General features: G+C 44.6%; 1 protein-coding gene across 3 annotated transcripts in view; it reads left to right on the top strand.

Annotated features, from left to right (window-relative positions):
* LEPR (leptin receptor) overlaps positions 1 to 13,142 on the top strand; it is a 33,424-nt gene extending 20,282 nt beyond the window's left edge. For 2 of the 3 annotated variants that reach the window (XM_032192746.1, XM_032192747.1), the window contains 10 exons: positions 90 to 289; positions 2,296 to 2,444; positions 2,684 to 2,843; positions 2,932 to 3,014; positions 3,684 to 3,900; positions 5,079 to 5,261; positions 5,836 to 5,931; positions 6,503 to 6,611; positions 7,298 to 7,373; positions 11,990 to 13,142. In XM_032192746.1, coding sequence (XP_032048637.1) covers positions 90 to 289; positions 2,296 to 2,444; positions 2,684 to 2,843; positions 2,932 to 3,014; positions 3,684 to 3,900; positions 5,079 to 5,261; positions 5,836 to 5,931; positions 6,503 to 6,611; positions 7,298 to 7,373; positions 11,990 to 12,805 — 2,089 coding nt within the window. In that variant the 3' untranslated portion in view covers positions 12,806 to 13,142. Of the gene's footprint in view, positions 1 to 89; positions 290 to 2,295; positions 2,445 to 2,683; positions 2,844 to 2,931; positions 3,015 to 3,683; positions 3,901 to 5,078; positions 5,262 to 5,835; positions 5,932 to 6,502; positions 6,612 to 7,297; positions 7,374 to 7,975; positions 8,190 to 11,989 lie in introns of those variants that run through there. The other variant, XM_032192748.1, reaches the window with a different exon arrangement.
* The last annotated feature ends 7,879 nt before the right edge of the window (positions 13,143 to 21,021 follow it).

Raw genomic sequence — 21,021 nt, 5'->3', positions numbered from 1 at the left:
ATTGCCTTCTGAGTTCTATTGTACTGATGCCATGAGCACCCTGTTGTTGCAGTGTATTAACTTAACGTTTTTTTTCCCCTCTTTTTAAGGAGCAAAATTTATTGTCCTAACTTTCCAAGTATCCCTCCAGAATCAGAGGTGAAAGAATGCCATTTACAGAGGAATCATTCTTATGAGTGCATATTTCAGCCTATTTTTCTTTTATCTGGATATACCCTGTGGATAGAATTTAAGCACTCGCTAGGAACACTTGAGTCCTCACCAACTTGTGTCGTTCCAGCAGATGTGGGTAGGTCAAGATTTCTGCACGTCTTTCTTTGCTTGTGACCTTGGATTTCATACCTTATATGGTATAGATAAAGTACTTCTTAGCATTTTAAATGTATTACATTGTGGAAAGAACATAAAAACATAGGAGTTTCAGTGTCATCTTCTAAAAAAACATTGGATTAAATGTTATTTCCATAGATTTTGCTTGGCACAGGAGCAGACTGTAGCTGCAGCTTGTACCTATGAAACATTCAGTTTTGCATGTTTGTCCTCAAGTGTTCTGCAAAGACATCTACAGAAAAAAAAAAGAGTATTTTAAAGATTATTTTAAAGATCAGTCTCATTTTTAAGATTCTTGATTAGCTAACTTTTCTGGTCTTCAGCTGGTTAAGGTTTTCTCCTATGAGGAGAGCCCAAGAGAGCTGGGACTGCTCAGCCTGGAAAAGAGAAGGCTCGGGGGATCTCGGTGTCTGTAAATTACTGAAGGGAGGTGCAAAGCCTCAGCCCTACTGTGATTCTCTGGAGGCCGTGCTTTGATGCAGTGTAGTGCTACATGTGAATTACTTACATGCCTGCTCATTCCTGTTTAAAATCACAGGAACTGTTTATGTTCTTGCTTGCTTTTGCAAAGTTTATTTTGCAACACACAGAGCACTTAAATGTGTGTGAAAGCTAGAGGCAGAAACAGTGCTCAAGTGTTTTCAAACACTGCAAGATGTGCAAAGCAAGTCTTGTTGTCTGGTCCGTGAGTCAGAGCATTCGTTGGACTGTGTATTGCTTTGGACACAAATGTGAACATATGCAGAGAGAACACATTGCAGCTTTGGCTTTGTGTGACTTCTGCAAAAAAAAAATTGTTCTACATCCATCCCCAAAGAGGAAATCGCAGTTTCCCACCCAGAATTAGTGTTTGCAATAGATAAGTTCCTTCTGTCTTCTAGGTAGACCACAAAAGTGCTACATGTAATAAAGCAAAATAATATATATCTATTTGGGGGGCGGGGAGGGAGAAGTGTGCACATCATATAAATTAAACCAAAGTATGCTTTTCATTTCAAATTTTAAATAGAGGGAGCAAAAAATAAATTTATGGGAAGGAAATGAGAAGTTTAATGCATTTATAGCTAAGTGGGATATGGGATTTAGCATTTGATTATTGCTATTTTAGTGGCCTTGTGGTTTTCAGGGTTGCTTCTGTCTAGTTCAAAGAGGGTTGTTTGGAGCCTTGAGCTTCAGAAATAAAAGTGGTGTAAGGGTCGGTGGGGGAGATCCTGCACTTTAGCTGCTCAGAAGATTTGCCAAAAAACCTGGAATTTGCCTGGATGGCTGTACTGTTAGACTGTGTCAGGGACTTATGTGCTTTGCAGGGTGTAAGAGGTTGGTAGGCTGTTTCCTTCTGGGGAGAGGTAGCGGCTTTATGTGATGCTGCCCAGTGAGGAGTGCTAGCAAGTGCAGGCCTTCAGCTGCAGCAGCCCACAGACCTTCAGGAGGCTGGTTTTCTCAAGTCATCCCTTCAAGGAAAAAGCAATGACCTACATTGGATGAAGGATGCTCTGTATTGTAGTAAAACAAAACCTATGCATTTTGGCCTTGTCCAGGATTTAAAGCTTATTTCAAGTTTTTGTTGTTTTTATCCTCCATCACCAGCTCAGTGGTCAAACAAATTTATTCTAACTTGGCTTTGTTAACAAACTGTACAATTCTGGAAAATAAAACCTTCACGTAAAATCTTCATTAATGTTTCTATAAACCTGAATTGTCCATGTCCTTTATAAGATCTGCCTTTTGGGGTCACACAGGCTTCTACTTTGTACACTGGGGCACCCTATTAGTGGCAGGCTACATCTTTTGTATTAGTCTCAGATGAAGTGTTGTGTTTGCTTCATGATCCAACTTTACGTGGAGTAGTAGAGGCTGTGGTGTTACTTTCCACCCTTGGGAAGGAAGAAGGTAGACCACAATGACTTGATTTAGTGAGAAATGTCAGTACAGTTATTAGTATTTTTTTTTCTTTCAATTTTCCAGTGAAGCCACTTCCTCCCTCTGACATTAAAGCAGAAATCACCAGAAATGATGGGCTGCTGAATGTGAGCTGGACAAACCCTGTGTTTACCAATGATGATCTAAAATTTCAGATTCAATATGCTGAGAAGAGGGAAGAACTAACATGGGAGGTACTGTTTTCTTAAAATCTGCATTGAAGTGTGAATTGTTGCAGTGTCACTTAGGGTGTCAGCTAGGCTTTATGGAGTTTGTTTTGTGCAGTGAATCCCAGTTCTAATGTGCATTATCTAGCAAATAAATGTGACTGAGTAGGCCACTTCTCACTGGATTTATTTTCAGGAGTTTGGATTGTAACAAATGCCTAAACAACCTTTTGTTCTTACTCTGAATATTTTTCCTTCTGTTACAGCTGTATGAAGTTTCAAATTTGCCAACGAGATCTGCTATGATAAAGGTTCAGAAACTCTGTGTTGAGTATGTTGTTCAGGTCCGCTGCAGAGCACTGGATGGTTTAGGTTACTGGAGCAACTGGAGCAGATCAGCTTATGCAGTTGTGAGAGATATCAAAGGTATGTGTGATTTCATAGCATGCTCTGCTGCTTGGTGCAGTTTCAGACTCAGATGTGACGCTGTTCTTTCAAAACTGTCATCTTGCAGCTCCCTTACAAGGCCCTGAGTTTTGGAGAGTTATTGTTGAAGATCCAGCAAGGAGGCAGAAAAATGTTACCCTCCTGTGGAAGGTGAGAACACTTAGGTTTTGGTCTTTCATTTTGGAAGATGCACGACCCAAAAGCATTGGTAGAATTACAAAACTGATAAGCACGTGCTTCCCAGCCCTGAGAGGCAAACTGGGGTGGTCACTGCAGATGGGACTTGGTACGCAGTGTGCTTGCACGCTTTGGCTGCCAAGTTCTGCTAACCAAGTTCTCTGAGCAGGATGTGCCACTGAGTCCTAGACAGCTGCCTGTTCAAACACCTCAGCAATGGCATGTAAACTGGGCAAAGCTGTGTTAAAAGGTTAACGCAGGATAGAGGGGAAAAAGTACATCAGTGACTGGCCACTCCTGTTTGTATGTGCTGCGATGTTAGGTGTGCAAACAGTCATCTTTTTTTTTTTCAGTCCTGGAAAATGCTAACATTAAATTGTGACCTGTTATAGGAGTCTGAAAGTTTTTTATTTCCTTGTATTCCCCCCCTTCAGTGGAAAGATAGCAAGTAAGGGCGCCAGCTTTCAGATAGAGAAGTCTTTAAATGGACTCCAGAGTCTTTGCTAAAATAGATGGTCTTTAAAATATCTTTCTTGGGTCATGTTTTCTTAAAAATCTTCAAAACCAACACCTTTTGCCCAAATAATGTTTCCTTTTGAAATCAAAGACTGGGGAATTAATTAATGCCAATGTTTGTTGCAGCCACTGATGAAGAATCACTCACTGTGCAGTGTGAGCCAATACATCATAAAGCATCAGACATCAGAAAACACCACGTGGTCAGAATATGTCGATAAAGGCACTACCTGGTTATTTCCATGGACAGAACACACACATACCATTACAGTTTTAGCCATGAATTCAATTGGAGTTTCTTCAAGGAATTTTAATTTAACTCTATCACAGCAATTGAGCACAGGTAAGAACACCAGTTAGTTACCATTTTGCGATGTGGAATATGTTAGGAATCCTTGTGGTGCTTTTGGGCAAAGCTTTCTTTGAAATAAAAATCCCTTTGTTAAAAGAAAAAACATGATATGTTCATCTGTATTATGGGAATCAGATTCTGTATCTCACCAGCAGAGCTATTTGAAAAATGAAATTTCTATCACGTGAAAATTGTAATGAACTTTAGATTTGGGGAAAAAAGTTGTCCTTGACAGTTGTCCTTCACTGACAGAATCTAAAGTAATTGATCAAATAAAGATGAAATCATACTGCAAAACTGATCTTCCATCTTCTTTGTCCTGGGAACACCCAGCATTCCTGCTAGGGAATGTTTTGTTGTTTCCAAAATGAAATGTGGTCTAATTTCTCCGGCTGCTCACCTGACAGGGTGCCAGAGTGCATAGTTCTCAGAGGTTTGGCTTTTCTCCCTGGGCAGCCTTTTCATCGGTTCAGCTGCATTCTGCTTTATTAATAAAATAAAGGCTATCGGTTCTGACAATTTCAACTGTGTAACATTCATATGCAAATGTATAATGTGGGAAACGTTACTGCAGTCTATTCATAGAACTTTACTGCTGCAATGCAATTTTAGAAGCATTTTTATAGGTAAAATTCTTTCTGGTACTGTTCATAAGGATGTTCTGGAAAGCCTGTACTTGGTAGCAGATGTAAGGGGAAGCATTTGTCTGCCTGGACTGTGATCTGGGTATGTTACTTAGAGAGATTTATTGGGATTTAGCTTACAGGCTCCCAGTGTGTGTTTTACCAGCTAAATGTTGACAGTCCATTTGTTGATAATTTCTTAGCTAAGGACTGATAATTAAGGAGGTGCATGTAAGAACCAGGCTATTTGTTTAATGTTTGTTAAGAAACTTGTTGTATTTAGTGTTTGGGATTAGTTGGTTTAAGCCAGTGAAGCGTGGTTTACAGAGAATTAAGTTTGTTTATGTGAACTAAAGATCAAGCTTTATTGTATAAAGATAAAAACAAACAAACAGAAACACTAAACAAACAAAAAACTAAAGTAGTAAATAATGAAGCTCCAAAACTGTCATACATTTTGCAGTATACACCTCTCCTGCTAAGCCAGGTCTCATCTCACCTGTCAGAGTTCACGTAATTCACTCTTTTTTGTCCTTGTTTTGTCAGTGAATGCAGTGCAGTCGCTCATTGCTTACCCAGTGAACAGCACCTGTGTGATTTTGACTTGGACACTTTCACCTCACACATACGTGATAACGTCTTTTGTTATTGAATGGAAAAACCTTAACAAAGAAGAGGAGATGAAATGGGTGCGAGTTCCTCCGAATACTAGCAAATATTATATTTATGGTGAGTGTGTACTTGAAAATGTAATGCGTTATGTTGTTATTGAATAGAAGAGTATAGCATTTTTCTGAGCTCTCAAATTCCTTCCCCCATCTCTGTTTCTGATTTATATTTTTTATGGTAAGGAACAGTAGAACAATTTTTAATTATCATTAGTGGACTGACTGTAAAGGACTGACTGTTGCATTCATAATCCAGGTTGACAAAGAATGAAGCTCAGGTGTGTGTTCATTTTTTGGCAATACGATAAAATTAGTTCTGGAATACTGACCATACCAGCTAATTATGTAAGTTAATATGTGTTAATTCCATCTGCATTTTTGGCTTTAATCTTAGAAAATTGTGTAATAGTTGCATAAAAGCGTTAACTCCATGGAAAAAAATAATGCTAGATTATGCAGTAAAGATTATTAGTTTTAATCTTTTGATATTAAAGTGCATATCTATAAAAGATGGCTTTTGTTCTGCCCCCTCTGGGCTGGTCTGAACTCTGATATGTGACCAGAGCCTCTCTGGAGGTCATTGTTTAATAGCAGGATAATAGTTTTGATTCAAAAGGCTGACTACTTCTTTCCAGATCACTTTATTCTAATTGAGAAGTACCACTTCAGCCTGTACCCCGTGTTTGCTGGAGGAGTTGGCAAATCCAGAGTGACAGATCGATTTACCAAAGGTGACTTACAGCATCTTTCTCCATGTTGTTTATGTAATAGGAGCTTGATAGTAAAAGTTAAATTTAAACGTGAAAGAAGTCTGTAGCTTATCAGAAGAAACTCAGTAATAGGGTAATTTTAATACATCTATAAAGTGCTCGAGATTTCAGTTGCTTTAATTTGAAAACCGTGTGAAGTTAATTGAGTGAGGGAGGCAACTGAATTCCCACCAACCTGACTTAATAGCTGAGATCCTAGGTCTCTGTGATTCTTCATTCTCCAATTATGGGCTATTCTCTTATGTGCTCTGATTTCATTTCCCAATAACGAGGGAGCACTGGGGACCTTCCCCAGAGATGGAGAAGTCACCTCAGTATTTAAAATAATTCCTTCCCTTTTGTCTGTTTGTTCTCAAGGTAAAAGTTCATTGATCTGCAATAAAACTTGATAAAGCTTTTTTTTTGGGGAGGAGGGAGAGGGGGACGGGGGACGTAAGCTGTTGCTTCTACTGTTTATATAAGTGTTTGTTATTTCCCATTTACAAACTTTTCAGTCAAATTATTTTTCCTGCATTATCTGCATCCCTTTTAGTTCCAGATGGATATGAAAATCAGAATAATGCTAGCCTCTATATGGTTCTGCCAATAGTTGTTTCAACCTTGATTTTGTTGCTTGGAGCATTGCTGATTTCACACCAAAGGTAAGTTCATTTTTATATAAAAGTCACAGAAGGCCTTTAGAAGGTGACGCAGCTTAGCTGTATGTCTGCTGAACTGGTGGCCAGTGTCTTTTTTTGGGGAAAGCCAGGAATTATTTTTATCATTTGTACTTTTGAGGTGTACTGAAAGGCAGTGGACTCCGAAATACAGCACCAAGAATTTAAATGTCTCGAGTGCACAGGCTTGTTACCTTGTAAAAGTCAGACCTTTCAGGGCTGGTGTCCTCAAAGTAAGGTGATGATCAGTGCTGTTCTTTTTCACTGGGAAATAGCACTTCAGCCTGTACCACACACTGCTTACTTTTGCAGTGTTTTGTGGACAAGCTAATGAGTGTCAAGTGCTTTGAAGCACTGTGTGTCCCAGATTTAATTGTCATTACAAATAAAGCCAATTAAAAAAAAATATATCCATCTGAGTTTTGTGGAATGTGGGTTGGGGTCTTACTCAGCAAAGACTGCCTGTACATTTTATGACTTACAAAACTGCCATATGGTATTTCACTTTGATATTTTTCTATTGAATTTTGACCATCTAGAATATGTGAAATGATTGTTTCCTTGTCATAGCATTCTAGATAAATAAAATTGCACATATTCCTTTTCTGATAGAGCAAAAATGCATTATGTATGAGAACAGTACCAACTCCAGAATTTACCTAATATTTCAGAATGAAGAAACTGTTTTGGGAAGATGTTCCAAACCCCAAGAATTGCTCCTGGGCACAAGGAGTTAATTTTCAGAAGGTATGCATTTCCCTGGTGATTCTTCTTTCCCCACGCTGTGGGTCAGGCTGCTCTTTGCTCACTACTGAACTCTGAGTATTGGGTAGACCAAAACCTACCTGAATTACTTAAATGAAGCTACCTGGAGCCTCTGAAATTAGTAATGCAACAGACCTTTCATTTGTAGAAATGGGCTAGGACCAGAGACCAGTATCTCTCTTGAATGCGGGGTGTTTAAATTTCAGGGCTATTAGCAAATCAGTCATGGAATCAGAGTGTGCTCCATAGGTGGAATGCTCATTTATCTCAGTGAGTGCCACACTTGCATCAATGGCCATATTTTTTTGCTGGGGTAAACCCCCTCTCCATTCAGCACATGAATTGAGCTGTGATGTGATGAGCCGTGGCAGGTAAGAGCCGTTACGTGGACTTAGCCAGCTTGCTAAGTTTCTCACAGTCTTACAGGTTGACAGTGGGTAGTTGCTGAAACAATCTAAATCCAGGCCTGTTACTACTAAAAGAAAGAGCACATCATGGCAGAAGATTTTTTTTTTCCAGGTATTTAATTTGCATTCCCAGTGAAGGTTTCTTTTCTCATCTTTTATTTTATTTCATTTAAACAGAGAATGGACATTCTTTGAAGTCTAATCATGGTCACTGCCTGCAGAACCATTGGGCCAGCTCCCAGGCTTCCTATACAGAATTGTTAGAAGATTTTTCTATTCATATTCAGAAGACAGGAAAAAGATACAATACAATGCTGATTTGCTTAAATATAATCAATCCTGGAAGTAGCTCTGTCAAAAATCTAAAATACCCTTGCAAAAATTAGGAGTAAGTGCCATGTTACAGATCAAAAGATGGTTTGTCACTTGCGTAGGCAGAAACACTTTAGATTTGGTGTTTTTAGTGCCCTGCTGACTAAGGCTATGACTAGCAACAGGCTTGATGCTTTCAAGCCCTGGCCTTCAAAAGGAGTTGAAAGAGCCCAGCCTTTCCCAGGATGCAGCCATGGAAGCAGAGATATCAGACAGGTTTGGGATTTATCCAGTTGAAAGCAGGATCTGTCTAGCAACTGGCTTCACATTAAGGTGTTTTTGTTGTTGATTTTGTTTTTCTAATAAAATATTTGTTTGTTCTAGTTGAGAGCTAGCTTGGGAGTTTCCACTGACTGCAGGCACATCGAGGTGATCAGATCTTGTATTTGCACAAGTACAGGGCTCTCCTGTTAAGGTCTTTGGAAGTTATATATGTATCTGGGTGCAGCAGCAACTCAGAGAATGCAGAACCGTGCGTTGTGCTTTGCTTGATTTTTCCTGGGAATTCCAGTATGCATGCTGTTTATACGGCTTCTTCGTTCATTATCATTTAAACATTTAAATGTCAGTGCAGCTGCCTGAGTAATCTCTAACGTTACATCTGTGTTGGGGAAGATGCAGTCATGGTCTGAGGATGACTGGGTGTTCTTCAGCCTTGCAGCAGCAGTCACTGGTGGTAGCAGAGCCTGTGCCTCTTGGTTTGGTCTAGAAAGCAAAGTGTGCTGTCCTCGTGCAGTTTGTTAAATCCCAGGCCGGGCTGACGTGTCTGCTTCCATGGCTGCATCCTGGGAGGGGATGGGCTCTTTGAACAAAGAGCTGTGAGCTGCAGGAGTCCCAGTTGCACCAGCGCACCTGAATTTGTCTGTTTCATCTTTTCATCTGTAGCGACAGAAGCTCGAGACAATCCCTGTTATTCCAGATTGCAAAGGGGTATGGAATTTGCATGGTGGATTTGACACATTGGAAATGATTCTCCTCACCAACTGCTAGAGCTGAAATAAGTGTGTCGAAGTTGATGATGTTTTTAACTAGGAGGGGAATGTCATGCCCATGCTGACACCCCGGTGATACTGCTCCGTATTCATATGCCTTGTTCCATAATTAATTGGAAAGAAACGATGCATGCAAGTATGAAAGAAATTGAAGTTTGACATGATTTTTGACAGCTTGTTAGCAAAAAAAAAAAAAAAAAAAAAAAAGCATGCCTCTTTGGTACGTTGAACTAATCTTACTGGAAAATATTGCTTAATGTTAATTGCACTGAAGGGATAGTGCCTGTCCCCAGATGAGCATGATCACCTCTCGCTAGTTTCCTGATGTCCAGGGCTGAAACATGTTCCTCAAAGCAGCGTATTTAGGGTCAAATTCTGCGTTTCTATGTATGCATGCAATTTCTACTAGCAAAAGCAGTGCCCAGGACTGGCGTGGTATTTTTCCCTCCCTGTAGTAACCACTGATTACACAAACAGCCTGCATACTGCTACTGGGAAGTTCTGATGTCTTCCTGAAGGCATCTGCTGCGGAACACATTTTGTCTTGGTCCGTAGCCACACTAAATCCTGCAGGCAACATCTGAGCATTACTTTGTATGCTCAATGCAGCCTGCTGGGATAGGGTGCTCCTGAACTGCATTTATAGAGCATTCCGTTATCGGGATTGTGTTGCTTACGGTAGCAAGAGATTAAAATCACAATTTAAAACAGGCAAATCTTACATCTAGACTCAGTCTTGTGAGCCTTTACGTAACGTCAGAACCATGAGAAGTTCTGTTACTTGCTTAGTGAGATAAACAAAGTTTTAGTGCCTACTGTTGTAGATCACTACAGCACAAGTACGCGTGCTTTCCAAGAAAATGCATGTAAATCCTTCAAAGAACGATGCATATCTAAATTACCCTACCAAGTCCACAGGGTTACTTGCAGCATGTGAAGCTAAAAGCCTGTACAGTCACAATCTGGTCTTGATGGAATTAGGCCAACAGCATATTTTGCTGTGTCTGTGTTTAGCAACTAGAGTGCAAAATATTTTCGACTTGAACCTGTCTCAGGCGTGGTAACTGGCGTACAGAGATAGTCTGCTGTGTGTGAGAGCTCCTGACAAGGCTGTGACAAGTGCAAGGTAAAACCTAGACTGACCAGGAGGGCAAAACACAACATTGCTTGAAATTCCTTCTTTGTTCGGATCCTGTTTCATCTGGTCAGCAGAGTTTGGGAACTGGTGACCTGGGACTGTGATTTTCATCCTGTGTTTTACAGAACTGCTCTGGCTGTTGTTGAACACAGTTTGTGCCCAGGTTATACCATACCTGTGTATACTGTGGACATCCACCCCTGTTCACCCAGCTTACTCTGTAATTCTTGATGTGCTGTGGTTTTGTTTTGTACCTGTCTTGGAACACGATTTAATCTCTGCAGGCAATACTATTGACGTGCTTTCTGTGGTGCCTATTTGCATTTATAAGAACAGCTACTGGAGGTGGGGGTGAAGAGGGAAGCAGGTTTTGGAAGGAAATAAACCGTCCCTGCTCAGGACGGACCAGCTGCTGGTGGCAGGAGGGCTGCGTGGTGGTCAGGTTGTTCCAAAATTGCTGGCTGGCCTCTGTCTCCTGTTGGAAAATGCCACTGGGGCAACGTCCCCTGCCTGGACCACTTGTCTGCTGGACACAGCAGCGCCTGTGCGAGTCCCTAGCAAGCTGGTGAGGGAGCAGGGAGCTGCCAGTGGGCAACGTAAGCTAGGGTTAGTACAGCTTGATTCACACAGCATCATAGCACCCCACAGCTCCTTTCAATAGCTGGCCAGTTTTCTGTGTGCTTCCTGACACGATCCGAAGCCTGGGAGATGCCAATTTGGGAAGGTGATGGGCTCGTGTGGGCAAGGACCAGAGCTGGTGGAAACCTGCTCACAGGCTTTGCCACACGAGGGCATTGTCACTGCTGGGAGCTAGGCTGGAGCAGCAGCCCGAGCCGTGGAAGTTAGTACTCCCTTCTATAATTGTATACCAGCCTAAGTATTTTGACACGTTCCTGGTTGTTTTGGCAGCTTTCCTGCTGTAAAATATGGTTTGCTAATATACACAAAATCTGTTTTTATCTATTTGTTTTGTCTTGAATTCCTTAGGAAATATATGGTTCTTCAAGTGACTTTTCCTTTGTAGCTAGGAGTTCCTGTTCTGTTCAGTTCACACTGCTGTGTATTTTACATGTACATACATTAGGTAGTAGCAAAGCACACATTTCTCCAAAATAAACGTGTTTCTCTTCGTGCAGTTCAGACGCAGAGCTGTTACTTAGATGGGAATGCTCTAAAAACGCTACAGAAAGACTGAGTTTGACCCCAAATAATACAATCCTAGCAGAAAAAGTTACTTTAGTTGGCATGTGTATGACTTAAGACCATTTGTTTATACAGCCTCAAAAAAAGCCAAGAAAATCTAAGGGTATAAGATCTTTGTCTTGCAAAGCACTCACGTTTTTTTTTTTAACAGTATGTGCATGTTTATTAATGTCAAAACATTTGGGACCACTCGGCTGCTTGTATTTCAGCTTAAACCACACACTGTCTTGGCTGGAGGACTGGGTGCTTCACAGCACGCTTGCTTTGCAGCACTTGCCACACGAAGAGGTTCTCACTTGGTCTTTCCCCTCAGTCTTCACCGAGACACAAACATAAAGAAAAGAGGAAATGTGTTTTAGGGGATTTTCAATATGTTCTTACTAAAACTATGGAGGTTTTGTCTGTGATTCTTGAGATCAGTAACTTCTTACTGAACTAAAAGCTATTAAATAGTAGATGAACATTAAAATCTATCTTTTCTTCTAGCCTGAAACTTTTGAGCACCTTTTTATCAAGCACCCCGAAGCAATGTCATTTGAGCCTCTTCTTCTGGAACCAGAAATAGTGCTGGAAGACATCAGTGTTACCAAAGTGTTGAAACAAGAGGATACACAAGATTTTTTAGTAATTAATTCCATGTTTACAAAAATCCAAGACTCTGAGCACGACTCTGCTTGTTCTAGCAGCCATTTCACTAGCAGCAGCTTCTCTGAGAGCTTTCACAATGAGCAAATCGCTGGAGAAATCACGAGGCAGTCCGACATAAAATACGCTACTATTATCAGCAACTCCAGATCCGGGGGGCTTTATGAAGAGAAGAAGAATCTCAGAAGTTGCTTTGAGAGGTGCTTCTTGGCCGAAGATTCCTCAGTCGCAGGTGCTTTCTCAAGTAGCTCTTGGGAGGTGGGAAACCAGGCTTTCCTCCTGCTGCCTGATCAGCCTGGCAGTCGGCCCAGCAAGACTCTTTCCCTTTCCCTGATTTCTTCAGAGGGGTTTTCAGAGCCTTCAGATCAGGATGACACCTTCCCAGATGGAGGCAGTCCTGAGCGAAGCCTCTATTACCTGGGGATAGCAGCACTTGAAAAAAGAGAGAGTGACATTTTTTTAACGGAGAGTTCCGGAGTGATGTGTCAGTTCCACGCAGCTGATCTGCTCAGAGACGTGGGGTTCCTTCGGAACACGCCTCCTAGCTTAAACACATTTATCCAAAGTAGCTTTAACTACAAAGCCATTGTGCCCTACATGCCTCAGTTCCAGATGCCTGCTGCCAAGGTGCAAGACGCCACAGAGAACAGCTCTTAAGTCATCACACCATAACTCGGTACTCGTCGTGGCTTTTTAGGTGTTGATATGTTCCCCCGTTTTTCCCTCTCCTGACTTATTTCAGGAACTCTCCTGGTTGGAAGTTGTGTGACTAATCCTGCATTTTGAGTCCCAGGATTTCAGCAGGAAGAAAATTCTGCTTCTTGACCTAAGTTTCACACGAGGGGCCTTCCTTTATATCTTTGATATATAAATATAAGTAATTAACCACTGGTGCCAAATAGTTTCCTCCTGTTCGGTGCACATCCGAGCACCCCGGTGCAGAGCTGCCCTTGCAGTTGGGCTTTGTGCCACGGGATTTCAGGTGGGGACTGGCTGCGACCCAAAGACAGTTCTCAGCCCCCAGGCTCCGTGCTGTGGGCTGTGGGCAGCTTTGGCAGCCCTCGGGAGCTGTACCTGGTGCTGCTCCCGTGGCTCCTGTGCGGGCAGAGCACAACAGCCCCGGCTGTGTGGCCTCAGCGTGTGGCAGGAGCCTTCCTCCAGCTGGGAGAGGCAGAGCAGGTAGGTGTGGAGGTCCCCAAACACTGTTCAGTGGCTGGGAATTGCCATTGTTCGTGCCCTGAATAAACACAGCTCTGGTTTCATTCATTAAAAAAAAAAATAATAATAAAATCTCTATTTAACATGTTGGCCAACAGCACTGAAAGAGCTTGCTCTTGCTCTAGGTTTTGTTGGGGAGTCCAAGGGTGAGACAAAGGAGTGGCCTAAAGCATAGCATTAAAGGGCATATTGAAACAGAAGGTGCCCACGTTTTGTCTGGGGGGAGAAACTCTGATGTGTACAAACTCGGGTACTGTACAAATACCAGTGGCTTTGTTTGTTTTTCTCCAAAATCCCGATGTTTTGATTGCTTTGCTGGCACCTGCATTTAATTGAGCCTGTGAGTACGCAGATGGTCCACAAGAAAAAGCAGTGGGAATCCTGCCCTTCAGTGGCTGAAAGGGAGGCCGTGACCAGCGGAGGCAAACTTGGGGCTGGTTTTACCTTGTCTCTTTTTCAGTAAGATGAAAATGTTCAGCAGCAGCATCAAAGAGCTGTAAGAAGGGCTGTGAGGGCAGAGGCATGTGCTGAGCACCCACGTTGTTGTTGACCATGAGGTTCTAGTACAAAGGGTATTGTGGTAAAACTAACATCTCTCCCAAACTTATTTTTCTAAGAACCACAGTAAAAAAGGCAGTAATTTGATCCAAGAATCCTGTATTTTTGATCTGCAGGGAGCTAGCCTGGCTCCACGGACATGAAGTCAGTTCAGGAGCCGTGCTCCACTCAGCTCTGGCTAGGAGGAGAATCAGATCGTGCATCCCAGCTGTGTTTGTAGGTAAACAAAACCACACACTTGGAAGCCAAATATATTTTTTCTATCTCATAGCTAATAAATATTTTTGTATACGTACTTTTTCAAAGAGCTATTTTGAAAAGCTAAGAAAGATGAAAACACTGTGTATTCCAGAGCTAAATTGCTGTAAAACTTACTTGGGGAATTAAAAACAAAAGGGCAAAATTCAGCAACAGTAGTAAATAGTAGAAGCGTGGAGATATTTTAATGTATTAGTGATAAGAAATCCGATGGGGCAGAAGGGACCAAAGCAAGTTATATAGTTGCACTTTAAATTTAAGATAAGGTTTAAAAACAACAACAAAAAACCCACAACTTGTTCTCAAACAAGCTGCTAGCCTGGCTCTTGCTGGGTGTCTGTTTCTGAATGCTGACATGACACAGGCCTGGTGTGATTGTTCAGTAAAAGGGGGTGTGCGGGGAGGTAGCTGACCAAAACTTGTGACTCGGAAGAGCAACTGGAGCTGCAGGGATGAGCCCAGAGTCTTGAAAGGGCTCCTGTAGGGCTGGGCAGCCTTGTCGCAGGTCCTGTACCTGCTGCTGCTCTGCTGGAGCGAGCCGTGCTTCTGCAGCCAGCAGCAGGAGAACGCTAAACCACAGCTCCTCTGAAGAAAAACCCACTTCGACCGCTGTGTGGATGTGACACAGCACAGCCTGCGGGGCCCGGGAGCTGCCCGCCAAACCCGACATCCCCTGGGGACACGAAGCTGCAGCCAGGCACCTCCACAGGGACCCCTCATGAGCTCCTTCAGAATCGGGGGTGGGAAACCTCCATTCTCGCCCATCAACCTCGTGCAGCTCCATAAACTGGGATGATAAACGCACGGTTCATCACGGAGCGTGGGTTCCTTCAGTTATTGTGTCCTGCAAAGTTGTCTGGTTGCATCTGAAGATCTTTCTTGAGAAATGAAAAACCGACACTGATTTTATCACTGAGTGCTCAGGGTGAGTCCTCATCCAGTAACTGCTGGGACGGGAGCACCCGTAAGCGTGGGAGTGATCCAAAGAGTGAGTCCAGGAGGGTTTTCCTGGGCTGCAGTACATGGGAAAAGGCAGGAGTTAAATCCTGCCCCCTCCATGCAGGGCTCTGATGTGGCTCAGAGCTATCAAGCAGGAATTTGATCCCGCTCTTCACCTTTCTTCACTTCTGTATGAGGCCCAAGTCTGCGTCTCCTGCATCCCCCAGCTCTGCCCATGGGCAGCTACAGCTACAGCTGCCTTTTCTCAGCGTCATTTTTCCCCCTGTTTTAGGTCAATTTACTCATTACCAAAGCTGAGTGCCTTCCGTGCCACATCAGGTAACGTTTTATTCCGTGTTTACAGCAGTCTACTTTTTTCGCAGGGCAGCCCTGCCCTTGCTTTATGCGGGAGCAAATCTCGTTTGCTTATTCCTGGGGGTGACAGAGATGGGCAGCTGTCAGAGCACGGCTGTTTCCTCATTTCAGAGGGCTGTTCCCATGGCAGACAGCCCTCCTGCTTTCCCTCAGCAGCTTTGTGCCAGGCCCTTGGTCTGCAAACCGGGGCTGGATCTTGGCTGTTGCCTCCTTGCAGCACGGTGAGGGAAGGGAGATGCCACAGAAACGTGTTTCGGACATCCCAGGGGCACGGCACCACCACAAACCCAGGCCTTGGCTGCACGTTTCTGCCCTAGTAGTGAACTCGTTAATGCTTTCCTATGAACACACCTATGCCTCGGCTACAAATAACTCCGTGTTACCCCCCTCTTCTACCAGTGCTAGTAAATTGGTCATTTTGCAGACATTTTTCTTTGACATTTTTTTGCCATGGCTCTGTGGCAAGGAAAGGCCTTTTCGGTTTAAACAGGAAAAGCAATTAGGAGGATCCATGTGCAGCTTCAGAAGTACACATTAAGCCCTAATATTAACCTCCTGCAAATTAATTTTGAAGAGCATTCAAGAGTCTAGCTCATTTATCTAAGAAAATTAATGTTTTGCTATTTCTTTTACAGGTCATTTGCAGCTAAAGTTAACTGCCCGTTTTTTTTTTTAGCGCGACTGATGTGTGAAGCAGCAAGAAATTGTTTTCCCCATTTTGTACATTTGTTAGTCTGTCTTTGAGTCATTGACCTGTCTAATCAGCCTTGGATTTGAAAGTCTGCAGTAAAATGGGTTCTGCGTTTTGCTTTTCTTCTTGCATAAACTGGGAACTAATTTCTTTTCCAAATGTGGCGTTCACTTCTGGAACATTTGCAGTAATCATTTCCCACTGGTGAGAATATAACTCGAAACACCACCTTCCAACAGCGTCAGAAGAATTTTGTAATTATTTTTGTGAATAAAATGTTTGTTGTAGATGTTAACTCTGAGTTTGTCTGTCTGAGTTTCCAGAGGCTTTGTGTGCGAGGGGCGGTAATGCCCCTGCCGGTGGGCTCCCATGGGTGAGCCTGGTCTCCGAGCTGTTATTTAAAAGGGGAAAATCTTCAGAGTTTCTTTTTTTGCAGTTTGCCATGACCGGACCTTGGAGATGACAGAGCTGCTGTATGGTACGGGATGATTTTGTCAGGAGGCTCCCAGATGGAGGTGCCACCAGCCTGCAGCTGGTCCTGGGCAGGGACAAGGCCCACTCCTGGCTGGGGGTGGCTTCATCCTGAACACGAATCTTTGGTGAGGGAGCTGGAGCATTCCCTGTGCTCTTGGCTGCTCCCATCCTCAGTCATTTGTCACCTGGAGTTGGGTGAAAGGACCAAATCCCTCCCTCTGCATCAGCTGCTGCTGGGCTCTGCCAGCGCGGGGCTCTGCCTGGGGGCCCTGCTTTAACCTGGGCGGATGGATGGGGCCAGGGAGATGGGGTAGGAGGAGACAGAACAGAGCCTTTTATGCGTTTATCTGTACAAAGAAAGCAGTGAGGTGCTGGGGGAGGACCGGAGCACCCAGCCAGGCCTCAGCTGCCCCCAGCACCCCAGCAGCGCTCCGCTAGGCCTCGGTGCGGGGAGGCCATGGTGGAGGGCCCGAGAGGCTGACAGCGAACAAAATATCCCTGCCCTGGAGGAACCTGTCATCTAAGAGCATTATCTGGTGGTGAATCACGGCTGCTGGTTATAAAAGTGTTCCCTTAATGATTCTGAGCAGTTCTCTGAGGAGAAAAGGGGAGCCTGGGCCCAGGAGCAGCGCAGGCCGGCACGGAGCAGGGGTGCTGTGAGAGCCCTCCCTGCCCCTCGCAGGCACAGGAGGCATTCCCTGGGCTCCCCAAAGCTTCAGAGAAACCTTCCTGCGGGTCTTAGCTTTAAAAATACAGAGCTGAACAGTATGTGCTGCAAATAGTTACCCAGACTGTGCTTTTGCTGAGGATATTCCACTTCCCGATTCCTACTGCAGAACACCTAAAGAAAATGCAGATTTCTACTGCGTGTCCCATTCCTCCGTCCTTCCTTCTGCTGGGAAAGCAACAGGAGGTAATTTTGTCCAGGCTGGAATGAGATCTGAAGGCCCTGATGTGATAAAGCACCGAGTTCCCTGCTTGACCCGGTGCCTGTTTGGTTTTGGCAGGTGTCATTCTGTTCAGTAATTATCCTAAATACAAAAAAAGGGAATTGTCTGTGTGAGACTCTAATTAATTACGACCCATCAGGAGCTTCTTATGCAAGAGCTGTCATCAGCAAAGCAGGGAGAGGCACTGAGAAACTCTCACTAGGAAATCTGAAAATCAGCCTCGATGGCTTATGAAAGAATGCGGTGCCCCGCTGCTAGGGAATGAATGGAAAAGCAAACGGTGGAGGGAGGCAGAGGAAGGGAGATCCTGGGAGGCTCTTAATGCTGATGAGAAGCCCGGCCAGCGAGGTCTCTGGGCTGTGCTGAGGCTGCCTGTGGTCGAGGTGCCAGCAGTGCACACCCCTGCTTGTACTGCAGCCATAAACAGAGCGCCTTGTCTGGCCTTTCACCACCCGCAATGCACGGTGCTTCTTTGCACAGTCACGGTCGGGTCATTTCCGAATGCAAACTGAGCTCATTTCACTTGAAAAATGTTTTTTAAAACATCCATTGATGTCTTTAGACCCGAGCAGAGCATTAAGGGCAGATACCAAACACAAAACTTTCTGGTGCTGCTTTTACACAGCTGCCTCTCAGCAGAGAAACTCATTTCAATATTGAAACCAGCGGCTTGTCAGCGACGTCGCTTCGTGAAGAAGAATGGATGTGACGGGGGAGCCAAGGAACAGACTCGCTGTTAGTTCTCCCAAATCAGAGCTGGCAAGGCAGTGCTGGGAGCCGCACGCATAGGTGGGCAGGAGACACGGCACGGGCTGGGGCTTGTGGTGGAAAGACACATGCCGTGACTTACTTCAAGCTTCAAAAGATGATTGAAGATCTGGGCCAGAAGAGCCTGGCAATGAAATAATTATTTAGTTTTCAGCCCAGCTGATGTCAGGAGCGAGGTGCAGAGACCTGATGCTGTTTTGCCAGAACAGCTTGCCACCCCTCTGCCCCCAGTCACACAGTGATGAAAACCCCTTTCCTAAAGCAAAAGGTCCCAGGTACAGATTTATGGCTGCAGAGAGATCGTTTCCTATGGCTGTATCTGAGGGATGTGTGCTGAGTTTGTTTTTGTTTTCACTTCACAGGATTTTGGAATGCACCCTGAACATGTATGCCACATTTTATTTGCTGCTCGTCTCATAAACATGGGTCCCTTTTGCACTTTTTTTCTGATCAGTTAGATATGAAAAGAGATGGTGAATTAGGAGCCCTGTCCTTATCTCTCCGCGATGACTAACATCCAATTTCCTGTCTGGGGTTTCAATAGATTGCTCTCTAAACCGCATGGAGCTATCTAGCTGCAGCAGCCACTCCTACGTTGTTGCATTAGCAAGGGTAAAACTGCACGAGCGTTTGCAGAGATCTAAATTCAGCACATCTGAAGCTCTATTTCAAGGTGAGCGCTGCTTTGTGGCCCCCTCGCAGTGCTGTCCAGAGCCATTAAGCGGTGACGGGGCCCAGAAACACAGCCAGGCTGGGGTCAGGGGCTGAGACAAATGGGAAGAGCCCACTGCTAGCGAGAAACGAGCTCTTAAAAGCTTGCCTAGCTGTAACGAGCAAAGGGAGGAGAAATTCTGCTTCGGCGACGGTGCTGACAGCATTGGGAAGAACAGATTGCTGCCCCGCACTTTCCCAGCTGCCCACGCACCCCGCGCATCCATCGCTGAAGCCTCCACCCTGCTGGTGCCATCCCCGGCAGACACCAGCCAGCTGCCCGCGTGCTCGGCGCTCCTCTCGGCGACTGCTGAATCCAAGGGAAAGCGCAGGGGGCTTCAGAGAGCAAACACTGCTGCTGCCGTCACGTGCGGGAGCAAAACAAACCCTCAGCGCTGAGCGCAACACGCGCCACCCAGCTCACGGCCTCGGCCGGCACGGCAGCCCCTACCTGCTGCTGAGCTGCCAGGGGTAGGGTTTGTGCTCCTTGCTCTGAGAGCTGATGTTTATTTGGTCTTGTTTTCGTCTACCTCGTTTGTGTTGGATCAGTTATCATCAGGCTAAATCAGAGAAGGTTTTGGTTTTCTTTTTTAATTTGCTCTTTTTTTTTTTTTTTTTCTTTGTAGTGCAGTGCATGAAGGATGGAGGGACTTTTCTTGCTTCAGTGGGGGATCTTTTGTCACTCCAAAAAAAAATATCAAAAAATAAAATCACGGGATTGGGGTCTAAAGTCTAAATGGGTAGTGCATGGGCTTATTTTTAGGGAGCTGAAGTTAGTTAGCTGTCTAGTAAATTATTTTGCAAAACTGTTGCTGTGAGTGCAGCTGTACCCTGCCTGAATTAGGCACACTTTTTGGAGGTGCTTTTCTAAATCTTAGCAGTAAAAAAATCGAGATGCAGATGAGAAAGCCAGATAAGACCTTACCTTTGTAACCCTCCTGACAGGCAGGAAAATCACTTTGCTGGGCGTTTATCAGATTGAAGCTGCAGGTTGTGTGTCTGCCTGCTCCTGCACGGGGTCCCAGGCAGAGCAGGTGCAGGGCAGGTAACAGCAAACTCCTGCGACTGGCTCGGGCCCTGTTTATGGCATTTAAAGGCCCAGAAGAGGAAAAAACAATTCCTAGGGAGAGCATCAATATGTCAGCAGCCAAGATGAGCAACTGGAGAGAGGGCTCAGCAGCACGAGAGCGGTGGCAGCCAGCACAAAGGGCCGCGTGCATCCTGCTGCTGCATTTATCTCTTTCAGCAAAAACACTGCAAAATTTGCTACAAATCGAATTGTGGCCCTTAACGGGCAACTCGGAGCCACCCGTTCTTCAGGGCTGGTGAAAACACAATGAGAGCTGGAGGTGTGACATGGTGGGGACCTCTCCTCTGGACACCTCATGGACTTCTGTGATGAAAGGCATCGCCGGCCCGGTCACAGACATCACTCTAGGCTCACGCTTGCAGAGCAAGACCTGGAAAAGGAAGCCAAAGCCTGCAGAAGAGGTGTTGGTTTCAGTACCCGTGGCAGTGTGAGAGATGGGCTGATATTGCTGGACGTGCCTCGTGCAGCGGATAGAGAGACGGTGATGTGGCTGCTGTCATCGGGAGCAAAGAAAGAGCTCTGCAAGGCGAGGGAAGGTGTAAATCCCTTCCTGGCAATAAGTCCATGCAATAAATGATCCAAGACCACAAATTCCATTGCAGGGCAGTGAGACAACCTGGCAGGGTGCTGAGGGCACTCTCAGGTCTGTACGGCCCCTGCCCGAGCCTTCCCTGCAGCCCCATCGCCCTGCTGGTCCCAGCATGAGCATGGCTGACCTCGGAACGGAGGCTTGGGAATGTGCCTGGAGGAATGGCAAAGGCAATAGGGGCCTCAGTAGAACAGATCAGGCCTAAATCTGATAAAATGTGATAGCCAATTTATTTATTTATTTACTTGAGAT

The sequence above is a fragment of the Aythya fuligula genome, chromosome 8, assembly GCF_009819795.1.
Source record: "Aythya fuligula isolate bAytFul2 chromosome 8, bAytFul2.pri, whole genome shotgun sequence".
NCBI lineage: Eukaryota > Metazoa > Chordata > Aves > Anseriformes > Anatidae > Aythya > Aythya fuligula.
Note: the sequence above shows the minus strand (reverse complement) of the source record. Positions and strands in the feature narration are given on the sequence as shown.